Raw genomic sequence first — 19,784 nt, 5'->3', positions numbered from 1 at the left:
TTTGCAAGGAAACTATATTAATTACTACAAATAATTTTCATAAAAAATACTTGAATAGTTGGAGTGTGACCTTTCTATGAGAGAACGCAAATGTAGGACTGGGAATATGAAAAAAAACTGGGCACTTCATTTAGCACGGAAACATACTTACTATATCATGCTGGACTACAAACAACAAATCACCACTGGAACATGCACATCTAAAAACTTTAAATAAGAAACTGTGGGTCAGAACTTGAAATGAAACTCAGACTGGCATTGTGATTAAATGTTGTTTTCAAACTAAACGCATTAAAATGTATTTTGCAGTGAGCAGAACATAACAAAGAATATCACAGCATTCAGCTCTTTAAGAAGCTAGTATATCTCTCCAGAAATCCATCCGTTCCTTGAGGACGTCCTGACGTGTTGTAAACTCCAGTTGCATATCCAGATAGTTGGAAGCATTCGCCGTCAACGTTTCCCACACCACTGGACTTCCGGATGGCGCCGGATCACTGGAATACGAAAAACAGCAATGTGATAAATTGTACATACCTGTGGGAGGTAAGACGAACAATGACGCTGCTCTCCTTGAACTTCGACATATGCACTTAATTCTTACGTGTGCCGAAACGCAAACGAATTTTTTTAAGGTACGGCATAATGCAATGATTAACAGTATCATCCTTACCGCGAAAGAGGCAGAAACATTATCTGAGAGTACACTGGATGCTGTGGGATTAAAGGAAGACACCTCGCATTATGAAGTCGTATTCTTGCCACAAGCAGCAATGGAAGTTCAATATCAGTTGCATAGAGTAAGAATCGCTAGGTGTTCGTGGCAACAATTTTTGACCACAGGTTCAACGTTCAGGAGATTCAGGAAGGGACCGTTATTTTTTGTTATGATCTATGGTACTAAGAATGCGATACCATCAAATCACGATGAGCTCTTATGAATACATTGACATAATAGTGTTATTGACAACTATTCGCATAAGACTTCGGGAAGGCGGCATGCAATTTAGCAGTAACACTTTCATCCAGTCACAACAGAAATATTTTTCAAATGGCTCTTAACATGTACACGGGACAGAGGTCGATGACAAACGTTATCCTCTTGGGTGAGTCTGTTTCATTAGCAAGCGCTAACGTGTTTTTATTTAGTGAGAAGTTTGTCAAACATTGTGAAAAGAATGTGTCGACCAGACAGTGAACCTATGTTGCTGATTTGGTTCATGCTGAGAATGTAGAAGACGGCATCCTTGTACAAAAGACAGGCATCACGGAAACATCTCTCGCTTTAGACAACGTTTTATTTCCAGGGAACTAGTCATGGTTTAACAGTGCAGCAAGTATAAGGAAGGTTTCTAGGGGGCAAATGCATGATGCCTTTTACTTTCAGAATCTGTCATATACACATGTGCCCATTATACATTTTCCAGCGGTCATCTAGTGCAAAATCGAGAGCCTATTACAGTGTTAAGTGTACTGTCTATACGAAATCGTACGATTAACTTGGTAACTTTATTGTACAGACGTTTGCACTTGGTGGCTGCTGGATTGCGTGTAATACAATAGAAGAACGTATATGGAACAGACTTTGACACCAAAGAACCTCCCTTAAAGGCGATGTAGTATTAAGCCATGACTTGCAGGTTTCTGCTTACCAGAGATTAGTTATCTGGAAATAAGTATTCAGTACAGTAGCCCTTCTTTAAACAGACTCAAGCTGTGCAAAACTGTCTGCAGAAAACGTTTCTGTATGTCGACAAAACTTCGACAACACAGCGTTCGTCTAGCAGGTGAATAAATTCAGCAACAAACACTTCAGCGGTAGAAATTATCAGCATGATCCTCGACATTAATATCGTAGGGCACGTTTGGAATGATCCCATGGGACATGTTGTTCTCACAGTCTTTCTCCAAACGCCCTTGCGGAGAGTAGTTTTGTATGACGTTGCCCATTCACATCTTATGGAAGTTGCTGGTACCATCATTGCATCATTGCAGTATTGGTTCTCCCGTTAATCACACAACATATTAGAACTATTTGTGCTGTAGTAGACTGGGATGCTCTTTTTATACTTTTTAAAGCTTTTATGTACAAACACGTGGTCTTTGACTGAACTGGGCTTTGATACTGGATTCATAATGCGTCTTGACATAGTCCATCTATATCGAAATCGATAAATAAATCTTAAGTTTGTCATTGTTATTCAGAGTTGTTCCTTTTTTCATATAAAGCTGTACCGGTACACATTGTTTGAAAGAAATCAACAAATACAGTCTCACTATGCATCCACTGGACGTTTCTGGAGTTCCTATGATGAAATCATTCCACTCTTCAGAGTATACTTGTAGGTTTCACTCAATCACAACGCTCTCAAGTTTACACTTTTAATTTATGAATCAATTGATAATGACCACGTACTGAAATTAGCTAATAGTGTAGGATAAAATATTGGTAATAGGAGTCATTGATTTTCAACGTTCTGAGTAGTCCAATATGGTGAAAAGGCTATAACCATAAAAAAGGCAAAGCTTCAGGACTTGTAGAACAGCCTCCAGTTAAATGTCGACGCTTGACTTCCAAATCTTAATGCTTGTAATACATCCAGATTATAAACTTTCCATTTTTCAGATATAGTAAATCAGAATATAGATTATTCTACTGTGTGGACACGAGGCCATATCAACTCTTTCGATAATTTCTTTCTGTATCCATCGAGTGATTCGTTGTCTTCAGCTGCCCCAAGCAAAAAACATACAGCAACAGTAGTACAATTTCATTGTTCATCTGAAGCATTTTATTTTCCATGTTTTGGTCATAGATAATTTTCGTATTACTGTAATAGATTTTTAGGTCAACACTCATAGATGCCCTTCTAGTGTTTCACATTGGTTGTGGAATTTTATTTGCACGAAAAGCAAACACCAAAATGTTGTCACCTAAGCAAAGGTGGTATAAGTGTATTTCAGTAGCACAGTTTCCGCAGTTCAAAGACCTGAAAACTTCCACTTGGACTGGTAAGAATGATTTGGGTCATAAAATTATGTTATTCCCTATCCTGGTTCCTCATCTATTTCTGAGTTTTCCACTGCCATGACGATGTTAAATGGAAGCATTTTACTGACGTATATATTCTTCAGTGTACAAATGTTTCTCAAGGGCATTGTCCTTTTTGGAGAGTTGGTTGATAGGTACAAAAGTTTTTGCCTCGCGAAGTACCATAATTACACCATTTTTCCAGTTTTCTAGAACTGTATTCCTTAAGTAATTCAACAAGTTCTTCACGTAGTATTTAACTTTCTGCATTTCTATTGCACCACCAGCATCTAATTATCACATCGTAATTGCTCTTGTTGCAGATTCATCTCTTAGACAACACAATGTTGCTAGCTACGTCATCTTAAGAAATGGAATGTGACGTTTAGCCAGCACTAGGTTCTGCATGTTTTCTCCATACCATTTCACTATTTTCAATTGTTTCTTTTATGCAAATTGACGTTGTTTTCTCACATACTCTCGAATCTATTTACGCATAATTTAGATTAACCCAACACATTCTGTAACATTCCCTCTATCATTTGTTGGAAATCTTGTCTCTTTCACTGCTGCCTTGTTCCACTTGAGATTTTCGTTTCTTTAACTTTCTTCATATCTGAAATATCTTTCTTATTTGCATAATAATCTTTGTTAAATAATATCCTCTTTCATCTACGTATACCTAAATTTACTATGAAGCTTCATGTAATAAAATTCCCTTGTTATATAAATTATCATAGTATACATTTCTGATTTGCTGCTTGATGAGTGTTCGTTACAAGATTTTTTCATTTATTTTTGCTCCAGTTCCTACGTGACTAAGATCATTTAAAATTGTAAAATGGTTTAGGGTCATCACATACTATACAATTTCTTTGTTGTTTGCTACAATATAGTCACTTTTATTTTAATTCCATTTGATTCTTATCATGGACATTTACTACTTGTTTCCTTGTGGAAGAATGTATTAACGGGAAATACGCAAAATTTTGTAATACTTATCATCGTCATTTGTAACATATCCAGAGTTCCCCACTGAAGAGTCCTTATTTTGTGTCCTAATTTCTCATTAAAATCTCATTTTTATTCATAATGGAATTTACTGCTCTGTCTCCTACATCCTGATAAGAAATTGGTGAATTGCAACAGTAATGAACTATACCGTCTGAATGTGTCGAACATCCCCTTCGAGCAAATGTTATGCCACGTATACGATGTTATCTTGCGCAAATCCGGTAAGTATACTTCCAGAATGCGAGCATCTCGGTAAATGACTTGAATGATTTCCATAAAATCTCTATTGTTTACTTTTAAAAATATCTCGTTATTCTTTCCGAAATCCGTTCAATATCTGTAACTTTTTTATACTTTGTGTTGTAAATCTAGCCTGCACCGTAATTTCCTCCCTACTGTGTGTCTCTGTAATGAAACATGTTCTAATTTTAATATATTTGGTCTGTATTTTTACTAGGATTTTTTATCACTCCATTGCCATTCAATTTTAATTATTCCTCTTCCAACTCTATTAACACATGTTTGAATCTCGCAGCCCTGCAAATTATTGTCCCTAAATAAAATGTGATTGCAACACTATTATTTCTAAGGTACATGTTTTAATAGTGTTGGCTGCATACGTAACGGATTGTGCACCTCGGTCTAAATTCCTTCATCCACTGCTATCAATATCGCGTCACCCAGACTGACATGATGACGACCCAGGAACTTGCACATGTTACCATGGCCTCCGATGACCTAACCTAAACTCCACGAGCCTGCCAGGACGCGCAGTGTTTTGCACAGACTCATACTAGACGTCGGCGGAACTGTGCTCATTGCAGTTTCAACCCAGACGTGCGTGCTTCTAAATTACAAACCACTTTATCACAGTGCCGAATTCGCATCGCAATCACTTTTTATGCCATTAATGATATGTTTAGATCAGATATGAACATTTATCTGGAGTTTGATAAAGAATAAACTCTTATTCTTTTCCACCCCATTATTCAGCCGTCCTCACAGCTTCAATTCCAACCGTATCTCGTCTCGTACCTTCCAAACTTCACAGAAGCTCTACTGAGACCTTGAAGAACTAACGCTCCTAGAAGAAAGGATATTGCGGAGACATGGCTTAGCGACAGCCTGGGGGATGTTTCCACAGTCAAATTTTCGATCTGCAGTGGAATGCTTTGCCATTCATGGGCATGTGCTGTACCATCTGAGCTACTCAGGGACGGCTCACGACCCTTCTCACAGCTTTAATTCCGCCAGTACTTCGTCTTCTACCTTCCCAACTTCACAGAAGCCCTCCTGCAGACCTTTTAGAACTAGCCCTCCTCGAAAGAAGGATATTGCGGAGACATGGCATAGATGGTAGACCACTAGACCGCGAAAGACAAAGATCCTGAGTTCGAGTCTCGGTCCGGCACATAGTTTTAATCTGCCAGGAAGTTTCACATTAGCGTACACTCCGCTGCAGTGTGGAAATTTCATTTTGGATAGCAACTGTGGTCCCCAAGTTTCGGCCAGTTAGATTTGTTTGCAGATCGCAGTCTAATAGTCTGCAATCTCTCTCTTTCTGAAAAAGGGGAAATTTGAAAAACATATGATTAGCGGAAGCTTCCTGTCCACGTTCACAGATTGGTGTGTTACTACACTCCTGGAAATTGATATAAGAACACCGTGAATTCATTGTCCCAGGAAGGGGAAACTTTATTGACACATTCCTGGGGTCAGATACATCACATGATCACACTGACAGAACCACAGGCACATAGACACAGGCAACAGAGCATGCACAATGTCGGCACTAGTACAGTGTATATCCACCTTTCGCAGCAATGCAGGCTGCTATTCTCCCATGCAGACGATCGTAGAGATGCTGGATGTAGTCCTGTGGAACGGCTTGCCATGCCATTTCCACCTGGCGCCTCAGTTGGACCAGCGTTCGTGCTGGACGTGCAGACCGCGTGAGACGACGCTTCATCCAGTCCCAAACATGCTCAATGGGGGACAGATCCGGAGATCTTGCTGGCCAGGGTAGTTGACTTACACCTTCTAGAGCACGTTGGGTGGCACGGGATACATGCGGACGTGCATTGTCCTGTTGGAACAGCAAGTTCCGTTGCCGGTCTAGGAATGGTAGAACGATGGGTTCGATGACGGTTTGGATGTACCGTGCACTATTCAGTGTCCCCTCGACGATCACCAGTGGTGTACGGCCAGTGTAGGAGATCGCTCCCCACACCATGATGCCGGGAGTTGGCCCTGTGTGCCTCGGTCGTATGCAGTCCTGATTGTGGCGCTCACCTGCACGGCGCCAAACACGCATACGACCATCATTGGCACCAAGGCAGAAGCGACTCTCATCGCTGAAGACGACACGTCTCCATTCGTCCCTCCATTCACGCCTGTCGCGACACCACTGGAGGCGGGCTGCACGATGTTGGGGCGTGAGCGGAAGACGGCCTAACGGTGTGCGGGACCGTAGCCCAGCTTCATGGAGACGGTTGCGAATGGTCCTCGCCGATACCCCAGGAGCAACAGTGTCCCTAATTTGCTGGGAAGTGGCGGTGCGGTCCCCTACGGCACTGCGTAGGATCCTACGGTCTTGGCGTGCATCCGTGCGTCGCTGCGGTCCGGTCCCAGGTCGACGGGCACGTGCACCTTCCGCCGACCACTGGCGACAACATCGATGTACTGTGGAGACCTCACGCCCCACGTGTTGAGCAATTCGGCGGTACGTCCACCCGGCCTCCCGCATGCCCACTATACGCCCTCGCTCAAAGTCCGTCAACTGCACATACGGTTCACGTCCACGCTGTCGCGGCATGCTACCAGTGTTAAAGACTGCGATGGAGCTCCGTATGCCACGGCAAACTGGCTGACACTGACGGCGGCGGTGCACAAATGCTGCGCAGCTAGCGCCATTCGACGGCCAACACCGCGGTTCCTGGTGTGTCCGCTGTGCCGTGCGTGTGATCATTGCTTGTACAGCCCTCTCGCAGTGTCCGGAGCAAGTATGGTGGGTCTGACACACCGGTGTCAATGTGTTCTTTTTTTCCATTTCCAGGAGTATACATGCCACTCGATGCATATGTTTGGGATATGGATCGTGACCTGTCAATAGGTGCACCATACCTCGACTAAGAGCAGTGTTGCGCAGTTTGGAGCTGTTCTCGATAACTGGCAACATGCTGTGCTTCTAGTGTTCCAGTCAGACTGCCATTCATCTAACTTGCAGGCTTGTAAACGTCTTTTATCAGTAATATGAGTGATGTGATCTCGTACGCACGATCACATTGCCCACGCCCCAATGAATACACCACTGCCCTGTAACGTACAACGATATCCATCGGACATATCCCTTGAGTCACCAGCAAGTCCTCGGCCAGTACAGTGCGCAAGACGCCGGTGAGCCTCAGAAGTACGCTTCACTGAATTGGGCACAGTATTGTTTCGCAGCTTCCTTGTCGAAGGCGATGCCTCCAGACCCTGGTAGGGACGCCCGCAACGGTGTAGAACAGGCTGTTCCAGCTGGTCGGCTCCGGTGTGAGCCGCGGAGCGCTCCCTGCTCCAGGGAGCCGCGTCGCTCGCTGTGGCCACTCGAGTGGGCCGGCACGCCGGCGCGTGGCACGGCTGCCTGAGGCAGGCGGCAAGGCAAGCGTTTTGATGTGCCAGCTGCGTCTTACAAGATCGACAACCTCATACTCTTAGCTGATAAGACGTGATGACATGCTACACCAGGAAATACGATATTCGGGAAATAAATAAGAAACAACTGTTTTATAAGAAATTGCATACTAAATTTATTGGGCCTCTGTAGCTTGATACTTTCTTTTCATTACAAGATCGGAAATATCAGGCGTCAAAGTGTTCGCAGCGTTAATGCGGAGGATGAGCTTCATTCTTACATCCTGAAGAAACGATCGTTCCTTACTATTTACTATTTTCATTGCTGAGTAAAGCTGCTCACAACAATACGTGCCAACATGCACATGATCTGAGTGGCATTGTTGTGAAGCTTGGGAAATGTTTTTTGCTGTAATGAACGATACCATCGTGACAGATCCGACGTGTTGTAGCACCTCTCTTTCAACAAAGTTGAACTTTGCAAATCAGTAATCTCTAATTAAAGTGACAATGACAAGCATCGGGGGAAACTGAAAAACGAGTGCTGAACACCTTAAGTTCCATTTCCAAACTAGTGAGGTCTCGGAATCGTGTTTCAAACGACGTGGTGAGCTGCTTTAACTTTGCTTGGTAATCGCCGGAAGTAGTACCTTCTGGTATTTTTAAAGAAGCAAGACGATTGAAGAACGTTAAATGTTCATTACTCATCTGCCTCTCAAATAAACGTAACTTTTCCATGAACGCTTTGATCTCGTCGTGCATGTCAACGATTAGCTGCCCTTTGCCCTGCAATGACAGATTTAATTTATTCAGATGCATAGTTATGTCAGATAGGAACGCCAGGTCAGATATCCATTTTATATCTTTCAGACAACGCATTTCTTCCCCTTTCATTTCGAGAAAATGGGATATTTCCTCACGAATGGCAAAGAAAACATGAAGAACTTTTCCCCGACTTAGCCAACGAACTGCACTGTGGTAAGGTATATCCCCATACTCCGCTTCCATATCTTTCAGGAATCATTTGAATTGGTGATGATTCATACCGTGACGCCGCACAAAATTCACGCATTTCACGACATCTTTCATTACGCCACCTAGCTCTACTGTTGCAGCACACAGTGCCTCTTGGTGAATAAAACAATGAAGAGTCAAAATGTCTTTCCCGAATTCATCCCTGAGTTTATTTTTCAAACGAGAAGCAAATCCTTGGTGACGCCCAATCATTTGTGGTGCACCGTATGTCGCTACAGAATGGAGCTTATCCCACGGCAAATTCATATTGTCCACTGATTCACAAACAGCTTCAAAAATGTCACGTCCTGTTGCGGTGTCATCGAGTGGTACCACATCCAAGAGTTCTTCAGTTACTTTCAGCTCCATGTCGACACCACGCACAAAGACTGCAAGCTGAGTACAGTCCGATATGTCGGTGCTTTCGTCAAGCGCTAGCGAAAATTCAACAAAGCTCTCCGCCTTTTTCCTGATCTGTGTTTCATAATCCGCTGCCATGTCCAGGATTCGACGAGACATTGTCTGCTTCGACAGGCAAACCCCATCGATTGCCTGCACCTCCCTTGGAAACAAACATTCTGCAACTGCTACCATGCACGATTTTACGAGTTGTCCCACCGAAAACGGCTTGCCGCTCGTCGCAATGATATGAGCGACCCTGCATCTTGCTCGAACTGCAGATTCAGTAGTGTTTTCTCCGCTCTCATTCACCTGAAAATTATACACGCATTAAGAACAAGAACTATGTTGCATATTTTGATACTTTCTGTATTACGAAACCGTTTTTAAACTTACGTCTCCTGGTATGTCGTTATTAAGCCTGGCTACAAGTTCTCTGCGTGAAACGCCTTCTACCTGATCGTAGTGCGCTGCGTGAAGATGCGTATAATGTCGTATATTGTACCTCTTCGCAGAATTAAATACTTTATGACATACAAGACACTGCTGACGACCATCCCTCTCAATGAATAGAAAGGTATCCTCCAATAGAAGTACAGGGCTCCCGCGGCTAGTCATAGCTGTCATTGAACACGGATTATTGCGTCAGTTGCGGCTGTATGCGGCCAGGGGGCAGTGAGTTCGCTTTCCCCCTCCACGCGGGCTCCGAGCTGCCGCAGTGAGCGCTCCGGAGCGCTCCGGCTCCCTGGAGCTCGGTTGGAACAGCCTGGTGTAGAAGATAGCTTCGTGATATAACCGCACCACAAGCAACGGCAATTTATAATTAGCAGTGTCAGTACGGGCAGCCGTATTCATAATATTAGCCGATTTCTGAGTACCAGCTTTTATATTTTCTAGGAAGTTTCTTTTCTCGTCTAGAAGAACACTTAAATACCTACAAATAGTGCTGCGTTTTGCAGGGTTTCCGTGAAGCCTCAAAAAAGGATTTCTGGCAAGAGAAAGTCTTCCCTTCAGACGTATGTGTGTGGTTTTATGAATACCAATAATCAGTTTGTTGTACTTGCACCAATGCAGCAGCTGAGCGAGGCACATCATTCGTCATTGCCTCAAGTCTCGCCTGGAGTCTGCATACACAACTACGACAACGTCATCTGCTTGTGCAACAACACGTTCAGTAGCATCTGCTCGTCTAACAGATATAGGAGGGTTCAATTCTAAGATCCCAAAACAACGGACCACTTTGGAGCCTTGAGGACAGACCTTGCAAATCTTTTTGTTTATAGTGCTCTGCCCCGCAAGTCACTGGATGTGACGTCCGTTACAATAATCTACAAAGCTCTTTATAGACGTTAGAGGCACGGGTGAAGGGATTCCCATCGCCATTTTCTGCCGGATTGGGTGAAAAGTAATGGTGTATGTGTCTTCATCACCAAATTTCACGTCGATGTTCTGGGCTAAGTTCCAAAATTCACTGGAGTATCTTATGGAGAGAAGGCATAAGGGACTTGATGATGATCTGCTTTCGATAACTCCTCCAATGAAAGTGTTACTTTCGGCGACCCTCCAAGTGCTGTCTGAGACGATTAAGTTATGTGCCGACATGACTTTTCAATCTCTCCCGTCTTTTTCACGACAATCAACAACGCAAACTTCATACATACAGCCGACCGCTGTGGCCGAGTGATTCTAGGCGCTCCAGTCCGGAACTGCCCTGCTGCTGCGGTCGCAGGTTCGAATCCTGACTTCGGCATGGTTGTCCTTAGGTCAGTTAGGTTTAAGTAGTTCTAAGTTTAGGGGACTGATGATCTCGGATGTAAAGTCCATAGTGCTTAGAGCCATTTGAACCATACCATACACACACTCATACCAAACGCAAATCGGGACCATTACCTTCAAAATACCTTACACATAAGCCTTCCAAGTAGTCAAATGAGGAAAAACACAGGCTTGGACTAGGCCCTGAGATACAAGGGTAAATAAAATTCCTTTTTGTATGTCAGCTTATCTCTCTAGAATGTGTCATACACATAGCTGAGATCAACAGAGAGAACCAAAGATTTAAAATCAATAAAAGTTGTTAGTGAAGGCATTTGTTCAGAACATGGCTGCCAGAAAGTCTTCTAAACTATCTGATCATTTCACTTGTTACTACAACATACGTTCGTTTCCAGTGACTAAGCAACATTATTATTGATTATTATGTGGTTACTGGTATACAATTTATGATATATTCGGGATAATACACTATTGGCCATTAAAATTACTACACCAAGAAGTAATGCAGATGATAAACTGGTATTCATTGGACAAATATATTATATTAGAATTGACATGTGATTACATTTCCATTCAATTTGGGTGCATAGATCCTGATAAATCAGTACTCAGAACAACCACCCCTGGCCGTAATAACGACATCGATACGCCCAGGCATTGAGTCAAACAGAGCTTGGATGGCGTGTACAGGTACAGCTGCCCATGCAGCTTCAACACGATACCACAGTTCATCAAGAGTAGTGACTGGCGTATTGTGACGAGCCAGTTGCTCGGCCACCATTGACCAGACGTTTTCAATTGATGAGAGATCTGGAGAACGTGCTGGCCAGGGCAGCATTCGAACATTTTCTGTATCCAGAAAGGCCCGTACAGAAATCGCAACATGCGGTCGTGCATTATCCTGCTGAAATGTAGGGTTTCACAGGCATCGAATGAAGGGTAGAGCTACGGGTCGTAACACATCTGAAATGTAACGTCCACTGTTCAAAGTGCCTTCAATGCGAACAAGAGGTGACCGAGACGTGTAACCAATGGCACCCCATACCATCACGCCGGATGATACGCTAGTATGGCGATGACGAATACACGCTTCCAATGTGCGTTCACCGCGATGTCACCAAACACGGATGCGGCCATCATGATGCTGTAAACAGAACCTGGATTCATCCGAAAAATGACGTTTTGCCATTCGTGCATCCAGGTTCGTCGTTGAGTACACCATCGCAGGCGCTCCTGTCTGAGATGTAGCGTCAAGGGTAACCGCAGCCATGGTCTCCGAGCTGATAGTCCATGTTGCTGCAAACGTCGTTGAACTGTTCGTGCAGATGGTTGTTGTCTTGCAAACGTCCCCATCTGGTGACTCAGGGATCGAGACGTGGCTGCACGATCAGTTACAGCCATGCGGATAAAATGCCTGTCATCTCGACTGCTAGTGATTCGAGGCCGTTGGGATCCAGCACGGCGTTCCGTATTGCCCTCCTGAACCCACCGATTCCATATTCTGCTAACAGTCATTGGATCTCGACCAACGCGAGCAACAGTGTCGCGATACGATAAACCGCAATCGCGATAGGCTACAATCCAACCTTTATCAAAGTCGGAAACGCGATGGTACCCATTTCTCCTCATTACACGAGGCATCACAACGTTTCACCAGGCAACACCAGTCAACTGCTATTTGTGTATAAGAAATCGGTTGGAAACTTTCCTCGTGTCAGCACGTTGTAGGTGTCGCCACCGGCGCCAATCTTGTGTGAATACTCTGAAAAGGTAATCATTTGCATATCACAGCATCTTCTTCCTGTCGGCCAAATTTCGCGTCTGTAGCACGTCATCTTCGTGGTGTAGCAATTTTAATGGCCAGTAGTGAATTTGGAATACCACTAGTTAACAAACTTTTCAAGTCATTATTGATTTAGGAAGCTATTACTCGGTAAAATTAAATAAGTAGAATTCTTATTGTCATGCCTTACCCGTATTTGGGGAAATTGGTCCACAGAGTTGTCAACAGGTCTGCCACCTGCCCATCATTGGAATTGGGGTCCGTGTCTGGTCCCGATGAGTTGCTCGGAAACAGATACGGAGTTTCCCCTGCATGCTTCATACCTACAAAACATTTTTACAACAAACATAGTTGGGAATATAATAGGCATGTTTCCGTGGCCAGAGCCAGTTGACATGAAAGTTTTCTGGTGTTGCGGTAGGAAGCGTGTGCATGACAGTGTGGAACATGCTTGTGGTTTTACCGTACAAAATATCAATTCTTCATTTACTAATGAACATTACACTTCATTGTAAGAGGAATTTAACTACAGCTGGCCACAACACAGTTCAACCTCAAATTATGTTTAATCAAATCTGGCAATAAGAAAACAAATATTTCGTCTTACAACTGACAGTAGAAAATATTTTTCTGTTATCTTCCACGCACATTATAAAAAAAAAACCAAGACTCAACCCTATATATACTACTAGTTGACAAACACAGTATTGCCCAAGTATTCATTTTGCCAATTTTCTATTAGAAAAGAAAGCAAAAGATGAACTGTGTTAGTAGTGTTCATTTTAATTCCCTTTTTGTGTTACATGTAAGATTTTCATTGCGTTCTGGAAGGAATCGGAATCTTTATACACTCACATACAGACCCTGATAAAATATTAAACGAACAAACGGACCTAAAACATAAAAATTTTCTAGATAACTTAATTGAAATCTTACAGCTCGATTCGGGTTAGTTGTAATAAAACAAAAACAGAGATATATACACACTACAAAAACGCATCAAAGGTTATAATACCACGCCATAGATAATTCCAAATGAATAAACAAATTGTAACAATACAGCATCGCTGGATTAGTTGCAAATCACAATAGTATATAAAGGCGTAGCTTACATCTGCGAACAACGGAAATTAACAGACATTAAGACAGATATTTAAAAACTTGGCTGTAGTTGGAAACGACCTACGCAACAGTAAGATTATAAGACAACGACTGCGCCACATTGCAATGTAGAAGTAAGTACTAGCACACAGTAAAATAAAATTGTTATTAGTTATAATGTTACAATTTTAACAAAGCGTATTTAGTTGCAGATAACCTGAAGATGACGATTATGCCGAAACAGGCCTATTGCTAATCTAAAACGTCTAGCAACAATTATATCAGCATTATGGAACATTACCACATTTTATTTTATTTATATTGAAATGTTTCAGCGTCATATTCGTTGCTTCGGAGGTTTTGAAACGATAGAAAGAATCATCCTTTATATGCGTGTGTGTAGCATAGGCTAAAGTAACTGGCTGACAGTTGTTTAGGTTGAGTCTTTGTTACATTGCTTTATGAAATTCGAAGAAACAAAACTGACAACTACGTACTGAGCAATGCGTCACACTGAAAAGAAAATGCTATAGATTTAGACAACTAGCAGTTGTTGTTGTTGTTGTTGTTGTTGTGGTCTTCAGTCCAGAGACTGGTTTGATGAAGCTCTCCATGCTACTCTATCCTGTACAAGTTTCTTCATCTTCCAGTGCCTACTGTAACCTACATCCTTCTTAATCTGTTTAGTGTATTCATCTCTTGGTCTCCCTCTACGATTTTTACCCTCCACGCTGCCCTCCAATACTAAATTAGTGATCCCCTGATGCCTCAGAATATGTCCTACCAACCGATTCCTTCTTCTAGTCAAGTTGTTCCACAAATTTCTCTTCTCTCCAATTCTATTCAATACCTCCTCATTAGTTATGTGATCTACCCATCTAATCTTCAGCATTCTTCTATAGCACTACATTTCGAAAGCTTCTATTACCCAGTAATTAAAGTTATTCTGGATTAACATTATTGTCACACGTTGTAAAACTAAGACTGCATAAAAGGAAGTACACCTTGCAATAAGGGGTTTGTTAGAACTACGAAATTTTTGGTAATACTGTGGATGTCATTAATACTAGACTAAATGTAATCATTACGCTTCTCAAGAACATATTATATTTACATGCAACAGTAACGTCTCAAGATAAACACATACCGTAATCTGTAGAGCCAGTTCCATTGTACTCGAAGAAATAGAAGTGAACAGGTAGGCTGTTGGAGTTGGCCACGGTCCTAGCGAAGGAGTCCGCTGATTGTATGAAGTACAAGTCTGAAAACAGCTGGAAATAAACAGTTACATTGTAGAAATACTTGGGAGACGGCAGATAATTGCATCAACACATACAAAGTAGCACTTGAGATGTCTATCCTGATAGAGTTTCGCAACAAGCGTATAAAATTTTTTTCTATTTGAACCGTCTTACAGTACCACTATAGGGGAAACAAAGCTTATTCGGAGTGCTTAAGCCACTTAATTGGCATTAGGGAGAAGAAGCGCCTCCTTTGAAAAGAGCGCGATCGATTTCCTCACAGATCTCTACAGAATTCTTCCATATGTCCAGCTCCTGACGGACCGCAAAAGATTTATCTTCGTCTCTTCCAACGAGACGGTTATAGTAACCCCAGATGAATGAAATGCAGAGCTCTCAGAATCAGTCACTGGGAAAGCGATGGACAACATACTCTGACGTAAACATGAAAGACAAAAAAATAAGGGCATTTTCGACATATGAAACACAGTTTACCCTAACAGTCTTTATAGTATGTTTTCTTTACTAGGAATAGGAAACATAATGCTTTGTCTGTCTTTCGCGGTACCTCTCACTATTTTCAGATGGCAAATATGAGTCGAAATTGATTCTGTGGTCGTCCGTCGCCATCTGAGCTCGCTGAGAATGTTGCCCTCACTTTCCGGTTCCTAGATTTGTGCGTCAGCGTTGTTAATAAAACCCTTGATAGTTATAAACTCATGTTCTTCCAGTAAGAGAAATGAAAATTTTATTACTGTAAAAGAATACGTGATTGTAAGGTGGGTCGTATCGTGCTTTCTCCATGCCATTTTAACTTAATATTCTGTTTTGACGAAAAGAGTATTCGTACTAGCCTTACCGCATTTATTTGTAGCAAGTTGATCATTTCTCACTTTGTTAATGATTTGACAACTCTGCAGGCATCTATCGCAATATACATTTACTACTACTGTTCACAGCATATATCTCTCTACTACAAACTATCCCACTAATATACAGGCACAAAAACATACATAAAAATTTTTAATTTTGGTCTTTAGTATGTAGGTAATCTTTTGGATTGAACCCACTGTATTATCTTGACGCTCTCAGCAGTCTTTAAGTTTTATAGTAGCAAACCCAGGCATGGCCTACCGAGGACATAGTGACCGTTGTAAATAGTACTCAGATAAAACAGCCACTGGTGTTTGACTGTGTTACCGATCCGTACATTTAATCCCGTTGTGTCCAGGGTAATCTGACGGTGCTCGCGGCAGAGAATCGAAACCAGTTATGGCAAATGAAACAGTTTGCGACCTGTGGCTGTTTTATCTGTATGTTAGACGGTAGTATGAAAATCCTGACTTCCGCAGTAGATAAAATCAAATCCTTAAAGGAGAAAAGGTGATGAGAGGTGGAACACTGCTGAAGAATCTATTCAGGTACAGGAGGCAGTAAGGCAGTGAGGACACAAATGTAGGAAATATAAACTCGCCTTAATGTGTTAGTGATGTTAAAGCCCTGGTAAGGAGATAACTATATTTAAATGTCTTTATGTAATTTTATGGTTTCATGGCTTTTTAGTGGCACTGTTTCATTGCTCTCACTATCATATCTTCAACACATGCCGATGCTTAGGAAAGTATTATGCTATGATTCGTTTTGTTTTACTTTCTGTTGAGATGAGCAGCCTCTTCCTTTTCCATTACGGGGTCCTGATTTCTTTATCTGCATGATGTGGAAGCATGGGTGTGTGTTTTCGAATGTGCTGAGTACATCAGAGAAGTTTCCCTCCCACAATAGTGTCCATACCAACCTTCCGGTTTATGTTCCTTTCCGCTCAGTTTGAGCTCCAATAAACTAACGTGTAGCGAATCCTGAGCGTTACTCGTCTTTCTGTTTTTCCAGTAAACAAAAAAACAAAAACAAAAAAAGAACACACCGCGGATTGTTAGCTCTCTCGTTTTTCTACTTTACTTGATTGTCTATCCTTGGGGCCCCATATCCGTCCCTTGAGAAAAAAGCGACGCCGCTTTCTCAACGGACGAGAGGAACCTAGTTTTTTTGCGGACTCTCTTCCTGCAGACTCCGACGTGTAAGTGTGGTGATTCGTTTGGAAAATGGGCTTGGTATAAGCCGGATTCAGTTGTGTGAGTTAGATTTGAAAGTATATAGATTTGAAAGTATCAGCGCTTTCATTTTCAGTTTCTGATCAATAGTATTCTGCTGAATACCAATAGATTCGTGTGCAGATTAAGGCCTTGTGTTCATATTTTGTTCCTCGTCCTATCTGTCGATGTCTTCCATATCTTGCCTCAGTTAGCCATTGCTCTTAGTTTAGCGGAGTAATGATTGGACGAAATGCTTAACGGCAACGAAATTCTAGTAGTGGAGTGGACTTTGTATCTTTTATGAATGAGCGCTCCACGTACGTCCATCCTTTGTGTGGTGCTGGAGAACACTTTGGGACAAAGCTGTGTTTTACGGTTAATAATTCCTAAGTGTGTAATGACTCCCAATACAATCGTTCGTCATCGTATGTAATCACGTGCGTTTCTATTGTGTGCTTTTATCATGCAGATCAAACATATTAGGGATTAATCTCTTACCCTACTACGATTCAGTAGGACCCTTTTACGTACGATACTGGACGTTCCTACTTAAATGAGAATAGAGAGAAGCCAGAAAACTTGTTACTATTGTCAGGACTGTCGCGGCAATCGATCTCAAATCCATTTTCTGTGGTGAAAGAGGGGATTCGTTAGAAGATGACTGACGAACGCTACAGTAAAGCCTAACATTGAATGATTTCGTGGTTAATTATAAAAAGGCAATAGCAGATAAGGATAATTTTATTGCTTCACAACTGTTGATTGGGAGAACTTGGAATTTTAAACAAGACTGTACCATTTTTAACCTAATTCTATCAACGATTATTCGAGATTTTAACAGTATCAACGGTTAGCAATATGCTTTTCCAAGTTAAAAAGTGATATACGAGATTAAATATTATACAAGAAAGGTCATTCCTGTTTACAATCGTTTGTGTTGGATGTAGCAGTGAGTTTGATGGTTATTGTCTACAAATAACACGGGACCAATAAACTTCGATGGATTATTGTCATTGTAATGACAAATGATGGTTGCCCCTTTTTAAAATACTAACTCGGATAATGTTTTACTCATTCTGTAATAAGAACTCTTGAAACGTTTTAAAAGTTGTGGGTTACACAGCAATTTTTGTCGTGGTTTCCTTACGGAGAGTCAGAATGATGAGGGTCCGTCATGTATTACTCGTATTATTATATTACATACAAGATAGCAGAATTAAGGAAGCACAAGCTTTTTATTTTGTATTTTCTATGACACTATCAATAAACCCCATTTTATGATTATCGATTTAATGAGTACCTCTCATGTTAGAATCCAAACCATTCCAAATAAGTTGGTCCTCAGGTAGAGATACGCACGCAACTATTTTGAAACATTTCTTTTGTTTTCAGAAACCTAGAACCTCAACTTGTTGTTGAGGATGTGGTTCATCCAAGTGGGCAATCCAAGTTTGCCTCTCAAATCGACTCTGTGACTGACGTCACCTCAGCACTACCTTAGAAGATTTCTCTGCTACAGTAGAGTGGCGAATGGCATATACTTACATCAATAACGGCTTGCATGTCGTCCGTGGAGAAGCCCTCGTCCCCAAAGTAGAATTGCTCCAGCTGCTCCGCAGCACGAATCCGCTGTTCCTCCGTGGGCAGTGGCAGCTGGGAGCCGATCAGCATTGTGAAGTTCTCCTTCAAGTCCGCGATCTTTGCTTCGGTCACTAGAACAAACAAACAGTTCTGCAGAAGCAGCCGGATTCTGCGCGCTACAAGTCTATAAAATTTGAGTCCAGCAGCTTCTACAGGACTATGGGTGAACAGTTTCTGATTCCTGTGGCGTGCACTTACATGTTTCTTTAAATTCCCGAACCATCAATGTCAGATTGACACGTTAGTCTGGTGGTCTATTGGGAGTTTGTTGAGATCTAGTGTGGTCTATTGGGAGTTTGTTGAGATCTAGTCTGTACTGGCATCTAATTATTTTCGTTCATCTTTTTCCTTGCCTTGTCAATACTACACGAAGATTCATCACAGACAACGTAAACAAACATCAACAAGATAATAAATGAAAAGTACTATGATCTGCCCTACGAAGGTCATTAAAGGCTTTAGAACTTTCCATGCTCCACTCTCGATATTGGCAACTGAAGCAGCTGTGACGACCAATATCCACATGGCTCAGAGTATAGCTTTATTTAGGAGTGTGCAGCAATCGAACGTTATTGTGAACCGACTGCTTTATCAACTACAGTTAGATACATACTCCTCAAGCCACTGTGCGGTGCAGGGCGGAGGGTACCACGTACCATTACTAGCCATTTCCGTTCCTGTTCCACTCGCAAATAGAGCGAGGGAATAACGGCAGTCTATAAGCCTCGTTTTGACTCCTAATTTCTCTCGTCTTATCTTCGTGGTCCTTACGCGAAAAGCACGTTGATAGTGGTAGAATCGATCTGAAGTCGGCCTCAAATGCTGGTTCTCTTATTTACGCAGTAGTCCCTCACGAAAAGAGCGTTGTTTCCGAAGCACCTCCATGATTCTCGAGTGCTGATCGAACCTGCGTGTCAGAGATCTGACAGCACTCCTCTAAATTACTTCGATATCTTCTTTTAATCCGACCTTGTGGAGATCTCAAAAACTCGCTCAGTAGTCAAGGATGGGTTGCACTAGCATTCTACGCACCGTTTCCTTTATAGATGCGCTACACTTTCTCAAAATTCTCTCAATAA

The 19,784-nt window shown here is 42.0% G+C and overlaps 1 protein-coding gene across 1 annotated transcript in view; it reads right to left on the bottom strand.

Moving 5' to 3' along the window:
* Positions 1-269: 269 nt before the first annotated feature.
* Positions 270-19,784, bottom strand: part of LOC126095550 (juvenile hormone esterase-like) — a 99,565-nt gene continuing 80,050 nt past the window's right edge. The window contains exons 7-10 of the mRNA XM_049910329.1: positions 18,610-18,776; positions 14,881-15,004; positions 12,823-12,955; positions 270-497 (exon numbers count right to left, since the gene is read on the bottom strand). Of these exons, the coding sequence (XP_049766286.1) occupies positions 350-497; positions 12,823-12,955; positions 14,881-15,004; positions 18,610-18,776 (572 nt within the window). The 3' untranslated portion in view covers positions 270-349. The remainder of the gene's footprint in view (positions 498-12,822; positions 12,956-14,880; positions 15,005-18,609; positions 18,777-19,784) is intronic.

Source organism: Schistocerca cancellata, chromosome 8 (assembly GCF_023864275.1).
Source record: "Schistocerca cancellata isolate TAMUIC-IGC-003103 chromosome 8, iqSchCanc2.1, whole genome shotgun sequence".
Taxonomy (NCBI): domain Eukaryota; kingdom Metazoa; phylum Arthropoda; class Insecta; order Orthoptera; family Acrididae; genus Schistocerca; species Schistocerca cancellata.
Note: the sequence above shows the minus strand (reverse complement) of the source record. Positions and strands in the feature narration are given on the sequence as shown.